Consider the following 21,461-nt stretch of genomic DNA (forward strand, 5'->3'; position numbering starts at 1 on the left):
TTAAATTTTCAACATTAGATACAAATAATACACAAAAGCACTTAACAGTGACATATCACTCCACTTTGTAGAATATAAAAATATATTGTTGTCAAGAACCACTGGCCAAAAATAGAAGCAGTAAGCTAAGTTACATTAACAAAGTGCAGAATAAGCCAAACACCAACAGATAGACACACCTGTTTTTTGCGAAGTATGAAATGTTACAAATTTTGCAGAAAAAGCCAAATAATCAAAATAAATTCAGAAATAATCAATGAAACTGTGTTGAATCACATCATTTAAAGTTAACGGTCGAAATTTGATTCAAGTTACTGCAAAGAAATACGAACATCAATGACAATCAATCCTGCACTACTTTGATATACATCAGTATCTTATATCGTACCAAGTATTGCTAACTTCATCTCCTGCAAAGGGAAGTAAGACGTTCAACGATGTCTGGTGCTTTCTTTGATATAGCTGCGTATTGCATGTTGGAAATTGTTGCTAATCACCAATGCATTCAATTTTATATTTTGTCATTTGTTTTATGCTGTAGTTTACTAGTATGGTAGTGACAGCTTTTGCTGAATAAAAAGAATTTTCACCTGAAGGACTCTACGTTTCACAAAATTAGAGATATACGTGTGTATAAATATGGCAATGCACGAATTGCGTGGTACAGAAAGGATATGTGCCTAAAACATATTAATGACAGTTCTTCCCATAGGAGAACAAGGAGAAGAAGATGCTAATGATAAGTATCAAAAGACAAGTAACTCTCACAGACATCAGTCTGCAGTGGTGAAATGAGTGAAAACTGATAAACAAGAATCCATTTTATCAACAACTTGAGCTTTCATAGTGGCTACTACTTCACTGGAAAAGGTTATCATCCGAAGTTGAATGGATGAACAAATATGTACCAGGTTTTTATAATATTACACATTTTTGGAGGGGAACAAATACAAGTTTAACTTATACTGGTGCCAGTTCGATTGGAGGGGGGGAGGGGGGGGAGGGGGGGGAGGGGCGGCTTCAGAACAGCAATTTTTGTAGTGTTATCAAAAACAGACAGACAGGATTTTATGCAATGAAATATAGCTGAGAGGGAAGATAATTCCTATGTGCTTACCTAGAATCCATCATACTGCTCGAAAAACTATTTTTACTTTTATAGCAAGAACGAGACTGAGCTCTTTTGAATCAGCAAAATTCAAACTTTTCTTTGCTTTTACAGCAAAAATTTGAAAATGTAGCAATATAGTTACCTACTCAACCTAACCAAACTGTCACGTGTCAGGATGTCATAATGTTTACAGCATGAAGTTTTGGGATGATGTACTGAAGTTGTCAATCCCCTCTTTACATATATTCGAGTCTGCTGCAACAACGTGTGGTCACTATGTTGGCAATCAGAAGCCTACAATCAAACCAATATCCACTTTTTTTTTGTAATATTACTTACTACGTTTACATGTGAACTGGAATCGAATTGAATATGCTTTCCATTTTCAGTACGTTAATTATTATTCTGATATTAGGCATGGCAAAATATGAAGACTAGTGAGCTGAAACCACTGAAGACAAATGCAATCGCAGGCACAATACATACCACAAATGATGATCAATCATCCCCAAGAACATTTTCAAATCAATTCAGTACCCCATGGAAAATTAGCAACTGTGTGGTTATGCTCTTTTTCTTGTTCGATAATTTAGTTTCTTAAATGGTGTTAAGTAGTACTCTAATATCAGGTATATTGACTTTTTTAGGTGCTGGAGACTTGCCCTCAGCTGGAAGACTGAGGGAAGGTTCTGTATCTTGTTTCATAAAAGAGGTGGAAGAAAGATTAGAAGAAGCTGTAAAAGATGAGAAAGTTTCAATTCTTTGCAACGAAACGATGGAAAGAAATTAGCAGTGTGTGTTTATGGTTCTGATAAAAGTACTTAGTTGTAGTGGTGGTACACTTCAGAAGTTGTTCGTTGGGAGAATGAAAGTTATTGCAAAATACAAATGCTACAGAATGTTCAAAATCAATTATGAGTGTAATTCATAAACTTTAATTTCAGTACCAAAAGTGTTATTACACATGCAGTGCTGGGCTCACAAATTAAATTTTGTGAGCAGTGTGCGGGAACTCTGTCATTTGAACCATTCTGTTGTGTAGGCAAAACATATCTTCCTTAATACCCGAAAGAGAAAGCATGCATGCATTCAATCCTTAAATCATAAATATGAAAGTGATGCCACAAAAGTTTAACTTTTCCCTATTGCTGTCGTCACCAGGTGGTAGAACTCTTGGTTTAAAAGTGTCAAGTACCTTCGAGAACACTTCACCATTGTTGAAACTGCTGAAGATGAGGGTGTTGCTGTGAATTATTTTAAAGCCTTGACCTCTAATAAAGTAAAAAAAAAAATTCAGTGTCCCACAATTTTTCTTGTTGAGAATTGCTCAAAATGTTGCAACTTGCAGCTGACGTAGCTACAAGATACCATTAATTCATGTTCTACAATCTAAGCTTAGTGACCTTTCAAAAAGCTAATAAACTTCATAAACTGCCTAAGCAAACGCAAGTAACATTTAATATCCCTGTTCCATCTCTACAAGCCTGATAAAACTAAACCACTTGATGTAGTGTGACACATGATAGGAGTGTCATTTCTTCTATAAATAAATTGTTTGATCCAAGAAACATAATGAAATGTGATACCAGTGTTGAAATCTCACAGCTAATGAAGCAAACTCTTTCAACAAGAACTTTCAACATCAGAATATCTTGAACCACACACAGTGTTATGGACATAGTTGCTAGTTCTAGTAGAGAAGGAGTAGAGAAGGTAAAGATGTTGATGTGACTGCTATTCTTTCCCTGAAATCAGAGTATGGGCACTTTATGGAAGGTGCAGTGAAAGCAGTGAGAGGTCATTTTGCAACAGATTGTAATAATGTGTGTGACAGGAGTACAGCTCTGACTCCAACAACACGGAAGTCAAGGTATCCTTGTCTTTGTCAGACTGATTTGTTGATTACGTTCATAGGCTAGGCCATACTTATTTAAGTGGAATGATAAATGTTCTCCAAACATTCATGCTTTGATGTGTGAGTTCATCAGATGTCTACTTTTCATACCTTTTCATGCTTTTTGAATTTATGTAAAAATGAAAAATGTTTCACTGCAAGTATGCTATCAATAATTTTTCATTTAGCTTTTATTACTGGAAAGCAGAAATAAAATTTAGTGACATTTTTGACAAAATGATATAAAAGTAGCGAAAAATATACCAAAGTAGCTTTTTAAAAATGACAAAACCAAGCAAAAATTTTCACCACAGACAGGTGCCTCTACCTATAGGAGATTCTACTGTCATGGGTGGGACAGTTGCACTACATTTTTCAACAGTCAAAAGCTAACATAACAATGTATAAATTGAAATAAATTAAAGATAGATTGGTCATCATATGAATAGTTGTTTTACCTTTCCTTTAAATCTGAATGTCAGAAGTTTACAAACTGAGCTGTTAATCATGTTTAAAACTTTGTCACAGGATAGGACAGCAAATTGACATATCATTGAATGCCCAGGAACATTCTACAAGAACTCAGTGAATTATGCACGTATTTTCTTTTGAAAACATTGAGTTTGCATTAATAAAACAATTCTGTACATGATGAAATATTAGTAAATATTACATTGTTACTACTTATAAAAATTGCAATTGAAGACCTCATCGATGCAACAGGCAACTATCACAGTTGGGAATCATGTTAAGCAGAACATGTTTTTTAATTTAAAATTAATTTTATATCAGTTGGTAGCTGAATGAGTAGCTGACATTTTCATAAATTCCTTCTTATTTAAATAACCTTCTAGGAAAGTACTGTTATGTATAAAGAAGATAAATTTCAGTTTCACTTTAAAATCTCTACCACTATACAGTTGAGTTTTCATCCAATTGTTCAAACTCAAGGTAGGATACATTCTTCTCATCAGCTCTGAACCCCTTTGTCCTACAGGTCTCATACATGCAATTTGTATTTCTCCATTTTCTTCAACACCTTTGTGCCACGGCAATGTACCTTCATTCTTTTGGTTTTCTACTTGCTGTGAATCTCTCTCATGTTTTTAACAGATTTCCAGTGTCTGTCCAGAATGTGAGCGTTTTCATCAATTTGATATCTTGTCTAAAGAATAAAGTTACTCCAAAAATGGCTGATGCGGCTCAGTCTTTTAAAGTTCCTGTGCATTGCTGATGACTTATCATTGCTTAACTTTATTCCAGCCACCTCTTGTTACTTTACTGATGCCATCCATCGCACTTTTCACATGTGACATTACAGAGAGAAATCATTCTTCAGACACTTGCATCGTGTAGCAGAGGTTAGAAACAGTGAATTCATGCTCTTCTGACCTATGCAACCACCAGAAAAATTCTAACCAAGATCAAGTTTGGAAGCTCTTGTTTAAGTTAACTTATCTTCAGACAAACATAAACTCAACACTTTTCATGACAGTTGATCACTCACAACTGCAAATGACTGTAGCCTTGTTTTCAAATAAACACGAACAGTGATAACTGAACTTGTGTATAGCTCCAGTGGGCATTTTGCACCCTTGTCTTTTGTCAGTGATACATAGTTTTATGCAAAATCTATTTGCAACATCACTTCATCGCCACAAAATGATGCTTTCTGTTTAGAAAGTTGCAGATTGCTTACTTTTGACAAAAAACTGCTCTTTGAATTTCTTGAGTTGAGGCTGAAGCTCATTAACAGTTTTGTCAATAGTTCCATTAACAGTAATTTGCTTATGGCGACCCTCATTTTTGTCCATTGTTTAAAGAAATTATTTCACATAAATCAAACTTTCCGCCAGTTAATTTGTGCAAACTCATGATGCACTTTTTACATTCACTTGTCATGCATGTCTTCCATTGTAGGTCACAGCAAACAAGACTCAAAGTCAGTGTGAGCAGCAGTGAAACTTTCTTGTGAATGGCCTCAATGAGGAAATTTAAGTTAGCACACTATTTGCACACACACTTCCGAGGTTAGTAGAAGTTTTTAGGCTGCAATCCATAAAATTTTGATATCAATATCTGGATTTTCTTGCTTGAACAGCAAAACACGCTTTCTCAAGTGTCATATTTATGTGAAGTTTCTGCAAGCTAACTCTTTTCCCAGTTGCTGGGTCTACAATAGACTCAGCATCCTTTATAGCATGTGTATGCCTGCTGATTTCATAACTTGTGAAAAAAAAAAATTGTATTTTAGCAGATTGTCATATGTATGTTTACAAGATTTTTCCTATCTGCTAACAAACTCTGCTTTGGTTTCTTTTTAGGCAGGCTTTCACATGCAAGCTTTTTTATGACCACAGATTTTTTTGAGGGGCTGAAAAGAAGTACCTCTTTACCTAAGAAGCAGCTTTGACGAGGGACTGGGGACATTTCTATCACCCTAACCGGAAGCACAGGTCTCAAGCTCACTTCAATTGGCACATACTTTAGTCTAAGGCCGCACTTTGCGTTTCAGCTTCCTTCTTGAAATATTCAATTAAAAATTATTCACAGGAGGCTGTCTTTATCTTCAAATTTCCCAGTCTTCTTCTATCCTGTTCTTTTTCTTTGTATTTATGGGTGTTGTATTTGCTGGCATCTTTGTTCAACTTGTTTCGAAGTTTTCTCATACACTCTCCTGACGTTTTCCCCATTTTCTGAATAAATAATAAGTCTGTATTAGGGTAAGCGATTAACACAGTTGTCATACCAACCAACATAACAACAAGAAGTGTGAAATGGTTTAGACTGATTAGTGCCAATGCAAAAATCTGTCATGGGTGGGACCCAATTACTTTTAACATTTGTACCTGGTCATTTATAAACTATGGGTCAATGGATGTTTTTATTTGCTTTTCTCACACCTAACCTAAAATAAACTGAATTGCTATATGCAGAGTTAGAAGTAAACTTTTTCATGTTTGTCACAGGTGGCATACTAAATGCATAGTCAATTTTCTGAATTAGTTGCATGATTAATAACTTACCTTTTTTAAAAAACTGAAGTTTATCTGAAAGATAAGGTCCAGCTCTTGCAACTTAACAGTTGAATCAACAATGGGTACAACCTAAATTGAAATAGCTGTTAACATAAAATGCAATCATGTAGTTTTCCTTCCTTATCTGCAGGATTGACAACTTTGTTAAACAATATTTTCTGAAGTAATTTGGATAATTTTTAAGACAGTAAAATTTAACTTTTGTAGATTCAGAAAATTATGACAAATTACATTTAAAAAATATTAAAAATAAGCCTCAGGTTCAATTTGACATGGAATCATCTGATAATATAATTTTAGACCCAACTTTATGTTCTATAAAGTGATGTATTGTAGAAAAAATGCTTATTTAGTTGCAGATGACAAGTTACCAAAATATCTGTACTGCAGATGAATGACACCAACATGAACAACAATGTGTGCTACTAAGATATATATTTTGTGATGGTGTTTTGATATAATGACCATAATCCCCAAAATTGTACATAATACTTGCCTTGTAATATTCTACTTGTGGTTTGACAGAAATGTAAAGGGAATCCACTGATGGTGAAATCACTAAAACCAGTAGAGGCAAGAACGTGGACAAATGTCTTTGCTCAAGGCTGAATCCTTTCAAAACATATTTATTTGTTGAGGCAAACAGTAAAACAAAGTCTGCTTTCACCTCACTCTGAGGAACAATCTATAAAGCGCTGCAAGAATATATCAGACATAGCTTCCTTCTTTTGTCATATTAAGGCCGATTCACAATTCACACTGGCTGTCACATCACAGCATGGCATGTCAAAATATTCCACAATGCATTTCAAATGGTGACATCCACACTGGTCATAACGTCATGTCATGTCACCATCAAAGTTACTCATGAAGTTTTGACAGACAGTGTCATCATCAGTTGTTGATCACATGGCCCCCAAGCTCATTTCCTCCTGATAGATACCTGTGCCCTCATCCTCCATACTTCATTTCATTGTGCTTTCATTAAGTGACGGTTTTCATGGTTGATATCAATTGTTAATCTGCATCTTTGTTATTCGTTCTTTGTTATTGGTTTTTTGTTATTTGTTAAGACTGAAAACAGTTGAAAACAGCCATGGGAGTTGAGATCAAAATGACCACCTTCTGAATTAAAGAACACACACACACACACACACACACACACACACACACACACACACACGACATTTGTCTCTGAATACTGAGGCCAGATTTGTCTGTCCTCAGCAGTCACAACAGTGGTCGTGTATGCGTGAGTTGCATTTGCACGTGTGTGTGTGTGTGTGTGTGTGTGTGTGTGTGTGTGTGTGTGTGTGTGTGTGTGTCAGAAGAAGGCCTTTTGGCCGAAAGCTTTAGCAGTCTTTCTGTTGTGTCTGTGACTCAATATCTCTACAACATGGTGAGTAGCAACCTATCCTTTGCATAATATTGTGAGTATTCCATCCTGGATTTTCCATCGTTTAAAATAAATTACTTAATGATATTTCAGAGTGTCAAGTGGCTACAAAATTTCTGCAAATATGTCTGTTTCTTCCAATTCAAAAAGCAACAAATTTCATGGTTTAAAGTCCCATCAACAGTGATACCAGTATAGTTCGAGCACGAGTTTGGATTGAACAAGTATGGTGAAAGAGATTGACGATGTCCTTTTAAAATGAAGCATCCTAGCATTAATTTAGAGATATTTAGGAAAAATACCAAAATCCTTTGTGTGGATGGCTCAATAGGGATTTGAACCCCATTCCTCCTCTATGTAAGTCTGTAACAATAACCACTGTCACCTTGCTCTATCTTTTCCCCCCATTACAATTTGAGGAACATGACAGTAGGGCAGATCTGAGACATTTCAGTAATCATTAACCCCCCCCCCCTTTTCTAACGCATACACTTGTCAAAAACTATGTCTCCCATACAGTTTGTCATGACTACAAATGCTTATCAACCGAGACTGACAGACAATCTCTCTTCCTTGCAAAATCTTCACCTATGATAGTGAGTGGCACTATCACTACATGTACAATACACGTCACAACATAATTCCGACTGCGAATAACAATTGTAAACTACCTCACAACCCTGAATAACAACTAACGGCAATAAAGGTAATCAATCTTACACAAAAATGGAAATGTCCAAACATATGGATATAGTGTCAGTCTCAAGCACTTACAGTCACTGTAATTGCCACTGCCTCTGCTGTTTGCCTTTCAGCACATTTTCAGAGTCAAATTTAAGTGTTCACTATTGATTTTTTTTTATTTTTTACTTTTGATTTTGTTCTTTTTAGGGGAGGGGTGGGGAATGATCATTCTTTAATGTAGTTCCTTCGATCACTCTTAAAACAGACAACTTTCATTGCAATTCTTTCACTTGACATGCACAGTATCAAAGTAACCAACTGATAAAATCACTCAAATAAGACAGGTTCTGAAAATATACAGTAAACAGTCTTCTTTCATTTATAATACATTAAACACCGTCTTCTTTCATTTATAATACATTAAACATAGTGCATCCAAATGAGAAACAGAGCTTAACATTGAAAATTCACTGTTGATGGGAATAAATCACAGACTGCAGGAGATATATTTCATTAATTAAAGAACAAAATATAACTGAATCTACCAAACTAAAATACGCGCACATACACTGGTGCGCGCGCCTGTGCGCTCACACACACACACACACACACACACACACACACACACACACAGTAATATAGACACATTAAACCAATTTTGGACTAGTACATAAACTATACAAATAAATCTATAGAGCTACAATTTGAAACTTTATACTTACCAACATAATATGGTGTGTAGCATGGTGTTTGCAGTGTATCCTTTGAAAAGGTTTCTTTAGCAAACCCAAAGTCAGTCAGTTTCAATATACCTGTATGATCTGCAACAATTTGTTTTGATTAACTGTACACAGTATAATAAGAATCTGACAGTTGAAAAATACACTTATGACACTACAAATATATATAAAAAAATATTTTGCAGTTTTACACTTTAAAAAACTTCTTTAAAATGCCAAAGTATCTTACGAGCTAACCTGTTATTGTGGAATAGGGAATCTGTGCAGACTCAAAGTTTCAGGTCCACACATACTCAAAGCGGGAATGTGTGTGGGGGTCATCCACTGATTTAATTGTGTATATCCTGATGTTCTAAAAAAAGAAGCTTTAATTTTAAGGCTGTGATAATGTTACAAACAAAAGGAATTTGAAAACATGCTACACAATGCATGCAATCTGGGAAGAATGGGCAATGTTTGCAATGTGAGCATGTGAGCAAGAGTCAATAAGTACGGTAGAAGGCTCCAAAGTTTTGAGTGTATATACTGATAAAAACTTGAAATAGAAGAACCATATTACTGAACTTCTCAAACAATTAAGTTCAGCTACTTTAGCTCTTCACATAATTGCTAATCTTGGAAACAAAGAATCAATCTCCTGGCATATTTTGCTTATTTCCACTCAATAATGTCTTGAGGAATAATTTTCTGGGGTAACTCGTCACTTACAAAGATAGTATTGGTTGGACAAACGTGAGCAGTAAGAATAATGTCTGGTGTTCACCCATGTGCCTCTTCAAGGAGCTATGCATTTTAATTGCACTGTCCCAGTACATAAATTCACTATGAAATTAGTTGTAAATCATACAGCACAGTTTGAGAAAAACAGTGATGTCCATACCTGCAACACTTGAGGGAAAACTTATCTTTACTACTCATTATCAAAGTTGTCAGTGGCTCAGAAAAAGTGTTTAATATGCAGCAACAAAAATCTCTGATCATTTGACCAGTAACACAATGTGTCTGACAGGTAGCATAGCATATTTTAAGTCTCATTTCTCCTGGACAACTCCTCCTGTTCCACTGAGGGATTTCTAATTAAAAACTGGTACTCACACCTTGTTATTAAGTGTAATTGTATAAGTAGGACTAAATAATATTGTGGTCACTGATGTTAATACTAATAATGTACACATATCCTGTAAACTGACTTGTTTCACATCATTTTGAAAAAAGAATTATGCAGACGATCTATGGACCCTGTGACTAAGTAGGGAGAAATCAACAATGGATTCCCACAACATAGTGTCCACTATTGAACTTGATACAGGTATCCCTACTAGATTAGTGTATATTCAATAAGACATGTAACAGAGAGATGTGAAGTAATAAGACATAGTATACAAAATGTCACTGCAGCCAAGAACCATTTTGGCATTTCTGTCTGTTCCATCCATAACTGAGCATCAGTTGAACATTTGGTGATGATTTTCACTTTAGTGAAAGCTGACAATATTTCCTCTCATAGCATTTCTTATGGGCCGCAGAAAAGAAACACCAACTACTACACAAGCTAGATACATAGTGTTTCTCATGAATGAGGGTCGTTCAATAAGTAATGCCCCACATTATTTTTAAAAAGCCATTAACATACACAGACAAACTTCCTTGTTGGTGCTTCACATTTGATGTCTGTTCTGTGTGCCGGTGAAGTTTCGAACTGTTCTGGCAGATTATTATTATTATTATTATTATTATTATTATTATTGGTTTGTGGGGTGCTCAACTATGCGGTCATCAGCACCCATACGAAGTCCTAATTCTTTTACACAGTCCAATCTAGCCACTGCCGGGAATGATGATGATGACAACACAAACACCCAGTCCCCGGGCAGAGGAAACACCAACCTGGCCGGGAATTGAACCTGGAACCCCGTGATCCAGCGGCAGCAACACCAGCCACTAGACACGAGCTGTGGACATTCTGGCAGATGGCAGAACCGTGGTACAACATCAAAATGGTGTCTACATAAACCCACATTACAAGCAGTGTGCTTTTATTGAATTCTTGTGTGCAGAAAAAGAAACTGTGGTGAACATCCATAAATGTGTGTGTGCAGTGTACGGCGATGCTGCACTCTGAGTACAGTTGGGTGAGAATAAAGAAAGTTACAACCTCGGAAATGCAGTAACAAAACTCCATGATCAGCCACACTAAGGACGTCCTGTCACAGCCACTGCTTCAGACACGCTGAATCATGTGACTGCCATCACCAGTGAATAAGCAAAATCTTAAGAAATAAGTAGGTGATTTAGGCAACTTGGAAAACTTAATGTCACACTTGGAAGGCTGAATTTTCAGTGGAGTCAATGGACAATTTCATGAATATTAAAGGACATAGCCTTCAGATATCTTGTAAGGAATAAAGGAAGGAATCTACTTTTGAAGAGGAGATATATTGTTGTTGCAAGGACAGTATTTTAACACTAGAGCCTCGGCTTATTCTTTTGTTTGGCACTCTTTTGCATTATTGCCTAGAGTGCTGGACTTCTGTGACTTTTTTTATGAAATAAGGTAATTAGCAATTATATTTAATTTTACATTTTAGGGGAAAACCTTAAAAGAGACATATGAAGATTCACTTAGAACCACGGACAGTACTGTTCTGCCGCCTCTGCTGCAGCCACTACAACCATCGCATTTTTCCATGTAGCTTCATGCTTATTGTTAGATTGTGTTTAGTCAACAATCAAAAAACTCCCTTTTAACTCGCTGCCTGATGACGTTGCAGTTTTCCAGCAGAGGAGGAGAGAGAAAGTAGGTTGAAGCACGTCTGACTGTGTATGCAAGTGTTGCACAGCCAGTGCTTTGTTTCATAAAATATGGTTTTAGTAGTGCATTCTAACTGTGTAAATAGTGCTTGCAACATACAAATTTATTATGGTCAAAAGTCTACAAACAGAAGCGGACATTATACATGTGCTAAATGAGATTTTGGATCATGAATCTGAGGATGAGTCACTGGAGTCTTCTTCTGAGGAAAAATTTCCGCCACCTGTAGTTCCAGATTTTTCGTCAGATAATGATATTACTCCTCCGAATGTTCTACTGGATATTGATAGGGAAGGTATGCATATGTGTGTGTTCATTTTTACAATAATTATTGTTTTTGTATGTGCTGCATAGACACAGATTTCAATTGCAACACATGTTTGTATGTTGTTGCTTTCTTGAGTTTCTGCAAGTCTTACATTACCTTTATGAAGATGTATTTTTTGTTCCAATATTCCACAATGTACTGAATACCAATCCATGTTGTAATACTAATTATTACTGTTACAGGAACGGCTGCCAAAAAGGCTAGATCAACTTGTGGCCAGGGGCATTGCGTCAACGAAATGACCAAAGTTGTGGACTACAGCAATTTCCGTCAGGTAGAGGTATTGTAGCACCAGATGGAACGACCTGGAAAGTGGGAATTATAGGTGACTGTTCAGCTGGCAGATACAGACGTTTTTCACCTTCATGTTTTGAAAGACCATGAAGGACCATCTCCACATGCAAAATGAAATGTGAATGAGACCTGCTACAGTGCTTGGTATCTTATGATAATGGACAAAATTTTGAAACACACTGTCAAATGCACTGAGACCGAAGCACGTCAAGTTATGGGTTCAGATGAATGGACTATGAATGTTAAAGGACTAGAAGCTTTTATAGCTATACTGTACGTCTGTGGTGCTATAGGAGCGAAAAGCTTAGATCGTCAATGAAGTTGGGAAATAATTCTGTGAAGTCAACAATGGCTCATGACAGACTCAGACAGATAATGCATTATCTCGGATTTGACATTTGACCCACAAGATCAGAATGACTGAAAGAAGACAATTTTGCTTCAGTATCAGAAATCTGGTATAAGTTCACTGGGAACATAGTTACATAATGAGTCTATAAACAACAATCTACTTTCTCCTTCAAAGTGCTGTTGCAGATTCACACAGTTCATGGCCTCACAATCAGACAATTATGGGCAAAAGTACTGGATGGCTCCATATAAATTGTGAATGCTTTCCTTTATGTAGGAAAGGTTGATACTAGGCCGAATGATGATTTGTTGTGGCAATTTTTTCACCTTCGTGGCTCTCACTGTAACCTGGGAAGCAAATAAGACAAGCCTAAATCGATCCCGCAGGGAAATTCCAGTCTGTATCAAGATGGGGAAAAGAAGTGTTATACAGCACAGCATTGTTGAAGAAGAATGATACCACACTGACAGTTTCCCACAGAAAGAGCAACAAGAATGCTCTGACTCTCAGCACTATGCATCCTTATGTTAAATTTGAAGATGATCTGAAAAAGAAGCCAGATAGAGTTACAATTTAAAAAGGCTCTAAATATGAAGTGGACGTGGTCGACCAAATGACTCACAAATACTCTGTCAAAGTAGCATTAAGATGTTGGCCTGTTCACACATTTTACAACTTGCTAGATTTGACTGGGATATTACAACTTGCTAGATTTCGCTGGGATAAATGCCTAGGTATTGTACAATGCTCTAAACGAGAAAAATTTTTAACGCAGACCCTTCATACTGCAGCTGTGGGAGGAGCGTGCTCAGAGTACGCAGCTACCATGAAGACTACTACCTCAGTCACACCCGAAGACATTCCTGAGACACAGAAAAGTGAACACACTGCCTTGCTATCTGCAACAAGACTATTATTTGTGTTCATTATGTGATGGTAGCCAGTAAAGGCACCCAGCAAATGAGTGTAAGTGTTTTAAAATAATAAATGATAATTTGCAAAAAGCCACTTTATTTTTGTCGATTACATAATAAAATTTACAGCACTTCACTTCAAAGAATAGATTCATTAATAGTAATGATAACCCACTGACACGACAGTGAAATGGAAATATACGCAGGTCATTAGTGACACAGCTGCAGTTCAAGGTATGTCCAAATATCAGCTGTTCTGGTGTTAATACAGTAATGCAACAGTAGAAATGTCATATTTATTCCACTGGAAAAACCTATGTAATCCAGAACCATGCATGACTAATGCGCCAGAATAGAAAAGGGTGGCTTGGTGATTTGCAAGTTCTGGTTGGTAAAGATCTTATTGTCATTAACAAAGGATCAGTAGATGTGGAATTCATTCCTCAGCAATTTCATATTTAAGGAAACAGAGTCTAAGATTTTTGAGGATAAGTACTGTGAAAAAATAACATTTACATGCAAGTTATTACTGTACCTCGCTCAAATCTGGGTATTGTTATGGACAAAGGCAACATCCACTCTGTAAACCAACCAAGCCACTGCTATGCATGCTATGAAATCCAACATTATCACTTAGTTATCATGTAATGGGTTTCTCCAGAAACTCATTACGAAGTACACTAGAGTTGCTGATGCTTGTCAAAGGCCATGCAGCCACATATCATGCTTACGAAATAAAAGATCACATAGAACAGGATGGGCATCAAGTCATGCAGACTACCACTGTGGCATTGACATTATGATCCAATCTGGATGATGTGGGCACAGATGAAAATCACATTTTTTGGAGAAAAACAGTATGTTTAAAACTGTGGATGTTAATAGAATTGTGCACTCAGTGACTGACAATGTCACAATTTCTGGATGAGCAGATGCTTAAAATGCGAAGAAAAATTACAAGCCAAGGATTCCCAAAGAGAAAGTAGAAATTCTATTACTGAGCCTTTTTTCATGGAACTCCAAAAATTCATTTACCAGAGTAGAAATTCTATTACTGAGCCTTTTTTCATGGAACTTCAAAAATTCATTTACCAGAGTCGGACAGGAATATGGTGAGAGTAAATTTATGGCTATTAAGTCCATCATTCCATTTCACAGTACCAGTAGCTAAGGATGCAGTAGTTATGCAACACTGGGTTTCATTTATGTAAGGTAAACAGTAATCTCCAATAGCTGCTGTTTGCATGAACATTAAAATATTGTATTTATCCTTCAAAAAATCAATCATTTATGGAATCAGAAACTCACCAAGTACATTATTTACATTCAACAGGTTACTAAGGTTGATTTGAACAAACTAAGCACACGTGTTTGGGATCAACAAATACCATTCCTTCTAAAGAAATTGAAGTCATCACCTTCAGCAATACCATTGTTTTTTAGAGCTGAGAATGAGAACTGTGTCTTTTTTTTAATTCATTTCATTATTACATAGTTCCATATTTGTTGTTTATTTGATTGTCCCCCCCATGAACCATGGACCTGGCCGTTGGTGGGGAGGCTTGCTTGCCTTAGCGATACAGATGGCTGTACCGTAGGTGCAACCACAACAGATTGGTATCTGTTGAGAGGCCAGACAAACGTGTGGTTCCTGAAGAGGGTCAGCAGCCTTTTCAGTAGTTACAGCGGCAACAGTCTGGATGATAGACTGATCTGGCCTTGTAATACTAACCAAAACGGCCTTGCTGTGCTGGTACTGCAAACGGCTGAAAGCAAGGGGAAACTACACCCGTAATTTTTCCCGAGGTCATGCATCTTTACTGTATGGTTAAATGATGACAACGTCCTCTTGGGTAAAATATTCCTGAGGTACAATAGTCCCCCACTCAGATCTCCGGGCAGGGACTACTCAAGAGGATGTCGTTATCAGGAGAAAGAAAACTGGCGGTCTACGGACCGGAGCGTGGAATGTCAGATCCCTAAATCGGGCAGGTAGGTTAGAACATTTAAAAAGGGAAATGTGGAGTTCAGTGGCAGGAGGAACAATACTTTTGGTAAGGTGAATACAGGGTTATAAATACAAAATCAAATAGGGGTAATGCAGGAGTAGGTTTAATAATGAATAAAAAAATAGGAGTGCTTGTAAGCTACTACAAACAGCATAGTGAACGCATTATTGTGGCCAAAATAGACACGAAGCCCACACCTACTACAGTAGTACAAGTTTATATGCCAACTAGCTCTGCAGATGATGAAGAAATTGATGAAATATATGATGAGATAAAAGAAATTATTCAGATAGTGAAGGGAGATGAAAATTTAATAGTCATGGGTGACTGGAATTCGGTAGTAGGAAAAGGGAGAGAAGGAAATGTAGTAGGTGAATATGGATTGGGGACAGAGGAAGCCGCCTGGTAGAATTCTGCACAGAGCATAACTTAATCATAGCTAACACTTGGTTCAAGAATCATATAAGAAGGTTGTATACATGGAAGAAGCCTGGAGATACTGACAGGTTTCAGATAGATTATATAATGGTAAGACAGAGATTTAGGAACCAGGTTTTAAACTGTATGACATTTCCAGGGGCAGATGTGGACTCTGACCACAATCTATTGGTTATGAGCTGTAGATTGATACTGAAGAAACTGCAAAAAGGTGGGAATTTAAGGAGATGGGACCTGGATAAACTGACTAAACCAGGGGTTGTATAGAGTTTAAGGGAGAGCATAAGGGAACAATTGACAGGAATGGGGGAAAGAAATACAGTAGAAGAAGAATGGGTAGCTTTGAGGGATGAAGTAGTGAAGGCAGCAGAGGATCAAGTAGGTAAAAAGACGAGGGCTACTAGAAATCCTTGGGTAACAGAAGAAATATTGAACTTAACTGATGAAAGGAGAAAATATAAAAATGCAGTAAATGAAGCGGGCAAAAAGGAATACAAATGTCTCAAAAATGATATCGACAGGAAGTGCAAAATGGCTAAGCAGGGATGGCTAGAGGACAAATTTGAGGATGTAGAGGATTATCTCACTAGGGGTAAGATAGATACTGCCTACAGGAAAAATAAAGAGACCTTTGGAGAAAAGAGAACCACTTGTATGAATATCAAGTGCTCAGATGGAAACCGAGTTCTAAGCAAAGAAGGGAAGGCAGAAAGGTGGAAGGAGTATATAGAGGGTCTATACAAGGGCGATGTACTTGAACACAATATTATGGAAGAGAATGTATGTGAAGATGAAATGGGAGATATGATATTGCGTGAAGAGTTTGACAGAGCACTGAAAGACCTGAGTCGAAACAAGGCCCCGGGAGTAGACAACATTCCATTAGAACTACTGATGGCCTTGGGAGAGCCAGTACTGACAAAGCTCTACCATCTGGTGAGCAAGATGTATGAAACAGGCGAAATACCCTCAGACTTCAAGAAGAATATAATAATTCCAATCCCAAAGAAAGGAGGTGTTGACAGATGCGAAAATTACCGAACTATCAGTTTAATAAGTCACAGCTGCAAAATACTAACGCGAATTCTTTACAGACGAATGGAAAAACTAGTAGAAGCTGACCTTGGGGAAGATCAGTTTGGATTCCGTAGAAATATCTGAACACATGAGGCAATACTGACCCTACGACTTATCTTAGAAGCTAGATTAAGGAAAAGCAAACCTACGTTTCTAGCATTTGTAGACTAAGAGAAAGCTTTTGACAATGTTGCCTGGAATACTCTCTTTCAAATTCTGAAGGTGGCAGGGGTGAAATACAGGGAGCGAAAGGCTATTTACAATTTGTACAGAAACCAGATGGCAGTTATAAGAGTCGACGGGCATGAAGGGGAAGCAGTGGTTGGGAAGGGAGTGAGACAGGGTTGTAGCCTCTCCCCGATGTTATTCAATCTGTATATTGAGCAACCAGTAAAGGAAACGAAAGAAAAATTTGGAGTAGGTATTAAAATCCATGGAGAAGAAATAAAAACTTTGAGGTTCGCCGATGACATTGTGATTCTGTCAGAGACAGCAAAGGACTTGGAAGAGCAGTTGAACGGAATGGACAATGTCTTGAAAGGAGGATATAAGATGAACATCAGCAAAACCAAAACGAGGATCATGGAATGTAGTCGAATTAAGTCGGGTGATGCTGAGGGAATCAGATTAGGAAATGAGACACTTAAAGTAGTAAAGGAGTTTTGCTATTTGGGGAGCAAAATAATTGATGATGGTCGAAGTAGAGAGGATATAAAATGTAGAGTGGCAGTGGCAAGGAAAGCGTTTCTGAAGAAGAAAAATTTGTTAACATCGAGTATAGATTTAAGTGTCAGGAAGTCGTTTCTGAAAGTATTTGTATGGAGTGTAGCCATGTATGGAAGTGAAACATGGACGATAAATAGTTTGGACAAGAGGAGAATAGAAGCTTTTGAAATGTGGTGCTACAGAAGAATGCTGAAGATTAGATAGGTAGATCACATAACTAATGAGGAGGTATTGAATAGGATTGGAGAGAACAGAAGTTTGTGGCACAACGTGACTAGAAGAAGGGACCAGTTGGTAGGACATGTTCTGAGACATCAAGGGATCACAAATTTAGTATTGGAGGGCAGTTTGGAGGGTAAAAATCGTATAGGGAGACCAAGAGATGAATACACTAAGCAGATTCAGAAGGATGTAGGTTGCAGCAGTCACTGGGAGATGAAGAAGCTTGCACAGGATAGAGTAGCATGGAGAATTGCATCAAACCAGTCTCAGGACTGAAGACCACATCATCATTTGATTGTCTTGGTTGGTACATGAAAATCCCCAGAATTTGTTATCTACAGTTTTTCAATCAAAAAATATTTTTAATGTGTTATTTTTGTTGTTGTCCAATGGTTCAGATGCCCCAGTCTATAGAACAACAGTAATATGCTGCATACTAAGCACCAGACATTTCTATTTGAAAGACAAAACTCTCACAATAACAGTATTGTTAAATGCACACATGTTAACATGCACAGAAGTAAAGTCATCTTTCTGGGTACGTAAGTGACAGCATACAAAGGCCAAACTCATGATATTGGAAAGTATTTTCCCTCCCTGGTTGCTGACAGCTTCGCTCAATTATACTCTCTTGCTAGCACTGCACTAAGAGCTGTCAGATGCCTTTTCTCTGGTGTGTGAAGATATTTTCAATGCTTTCTTCTCAAACTGTTACTGGTCAAGGAGTATTTTATGTTATGCCCAGGGTCAACAGAAGAGCCCTTTGTGTTTATCATCACAAAGAAAATACTCAAACAGTCTCTCTGTATGCCAAGAAAACACAGAAAAATTGAATTATTCATGGTGATACCATTATAATCATATTTGCCACATGCTATTAAATACGGCTTCTATAGCACAGTTTCACAACCCCATTACTCTACTGAACTTTCAATATGGTAACAAAGGCATTACTTGTCTCTAAGAATGAACAAAGAGATAGTCCTAACTTCTGAAATGACAGGTTCCTTTTTCAGTGAAGCAAAGAAGAAGAAAAGTTCATTCAGGGTGGGTGTCATGCCAGACCTAGTGTCAAAAGGGCGCATAAGAATGAAGTATAAGGAGAAAGTTGGACAAAGATATAGGATTTCTCTATACCCTTCCTCCTCCTCCCACCTCAGTAGTTGCTCTTCATCTACATTCTGAGACCAAAACTAATTTTTACTCGGTAGGGGACTGTGCTGTTGATTAGAAATACACTGGCAGATTAAAACTACATGATGGCCAGGTTCTTGAACTTGGAACCTTGTCTTTCACAAGAAATGTTCTGCTGGCTAAGCTATCCAGGCACAACTTACAACACATCCTCAAAGGTTCCAAGTTTGAGTCATGGTCCGGTATGCTGTTTTAATGTATCAATAAGTATCAAACCAGCAACCACACTGCTGTAGAGTGAAAATTCATTCTAGAATCAATCCTCTATCTGTGGCTCAATCATTTTCTCAGCAGTATCATTTCTTATCGAAATGCTAATCCTGCAAGATGTGCAGCAGAACTTCTTGTGTAGTCTGGAAAGTAGGACAGATGTGCAGGCAGAAATGAAGCTGTGAGGCTGGGTCGTGAGTCGTGCCTGGATAATTCAGGTTATAGAACACTGCCTGCAAGAGGCAAGATTCACGGTTCAAGGCCTGGTCTAGCATACAGTTTTCTCTCTCTCTCTCTCTCTCTCTCTCTCTCTCTCTCTCTCTCTCTCTCTGTGTGTGTGTGTGTGTGTGTGTGTGTGTGTGTGTGTGTGTGTGTGTGTGTGTGTGTTTTCTACTTTTCTATCATAAGGTGAAAGTAGGTCAAACAGTGCAGGATACTAACTAAATGGCATCAAATATCGCTGCAGGGCTGGCCTGAACGACCTCATTCATGACACTGCTAAGCTCAGCAACCCCCCGTCGGAGGTTCGAGTCCTCCCCCGGGCATGGGTGTGTGTGTTGTTCTTAGCGTAAATTAGTTTAAGTAAGGTTAAGTAGTGTATAAACTTAGGGACCCATGACCTCAGCAGTTTGGTCCCATGAGACCTTACCACAAATTTACCACAACCTCAGCAAGCAATTTCACAGTAACCACTACCAAATACTTTTTGTTCTGTGTTGCTCATCATTTTCTTTCCTTATTCTGAAACAAGTGAAGATACTAATCTTGATCCATCACAGAGTTCAATTAAGACCCTCATGACACCAGAAGTGACTGGTGTGCCATACAACCATATGTCAATTCTGCTTTCACAGAAACAATATATAAGTGTAGCCTGGATGCCTCATGACAGGAAGGTGTAGATCCTTTCCTCTCACCACTTCTCACTCCTCTGGTGGTCATAATGCTAGTTTACTTGCACTCGTGGCCAATTGCCAGTTTTTACTGTCCGCACTCTACACTATACCAACTGGAAAACAAAAGCTGTCAACATACTACGACTATTCCAAAAGTCTTCCCCTATGTGCAACTACTTTATTTTCGGTTCTACTCCAATGCTAAGTACCTTGTCAGTTCTATCTGTAACAATGTCACATGTGGGTCACACAGCTATGAATGCCCACAAAGATCAAAATAAATATTCTTCAGATTTTGGAATTCCCTGAACTGGGTGGGAAAAGAAAAATAATGTTGACAAAAACACCTTAAATCATAAAAGTACTCTGTTAAAAACAGCAGGAAAATGTTACTGTTTCTGAACAAAAACAATCAATAGTTAAAAACTTAGACACAGTCAAAGGAAGAAAACTAGCAAAAATCATTTCAGTTTCAGTTGAAGTTTTTGGAAAAGCAATTATATTTGTACAAGCGCATGATGAAAAGTAATGCATCTGAAATTTTTACGTATATATATATATATATATATATATATATATATATATATATATATATATATACAAAGATGATGTGACTTACCAAATGAAAGTGCTGGCAGGTCGACAGACACACAAACAAACACAAACATACACACAAAATTCAAGCTTTCGCAACAAACTGTTGCCTCATCAGGAAAGAGGGAAGGAGAGGGAAAGACGAAAGGATGTGGGTTTTAAGGAAGAGGGTAAGGAGTCATTCCAATCCTGGGAGTCTTCAAATATGTCTGCTTGTGTCTGTATATGTGTGGATGGATATGTGTGTGTGTGTGCGCGAGTGTATACCTGTCCTTTTTTCCCCCTAAGGTAAGTCTTTCCGCTCCCGGGATTGGAATGACTCCTTACCCTCTCCCTTAAAACCCACATCCTTTCGTCTTTCCCTCTCCTTCCCTCTTTCCTGATGAGGCAACAGTTTGTTGCGAAAGCTTGAATTTTGTGTGTCTATCTACAGTGATAGTATATATATATATATATATATATATATATATATATATATATATATATATATATATATATATATATATATATATATATATATTGATACTGTCAC

The 21,461-nt window shown here is 37.4% G+C and overlaps 1 protein-coding gene across 3 annotated transcripts in view; it reads right to left on the reverse strand.

The window, feature by feature from the left end:
* LOC126248116 (MAP kinase-activated protein kinase 2) overlaps nt 1-21,461 on the reverse strand; it is a 99,673-nt gene that overhangs the window by 24,493 nt on the left and 53,719 nt on the right. For all 3 annotated transcript variants that reach the window (XM_049948792.1, XM_049948793.1, XM_049948794.1), the window contains one exon: nt 8,846-8,944. In XM_049948792.1, coding sequence (XP_049804749.1) covers nt 8,846-8,944 — 99 coding nt within the window. The remainder of the gene's footprint in view (nt 1-8,845; nt 8,945-21,461) is intronic.

The sequence above is a fragment of the Schistocerca nitens genome, chromosome 3 (assembly GCF_023898315.1).
Source record: "Schistocerca nitens isolate TAMUIC-IGC-003100 chromosome 3, iqSchNite1.1, whole genome shotgun sequence".
Taxonomy (NCBI): domain Eukaryota; kingdom Metazoa; phylum Arthropoda; class Insecta; order Orthoptera; family Acrididae; genus Schistocerca; species Schistocerca nitens.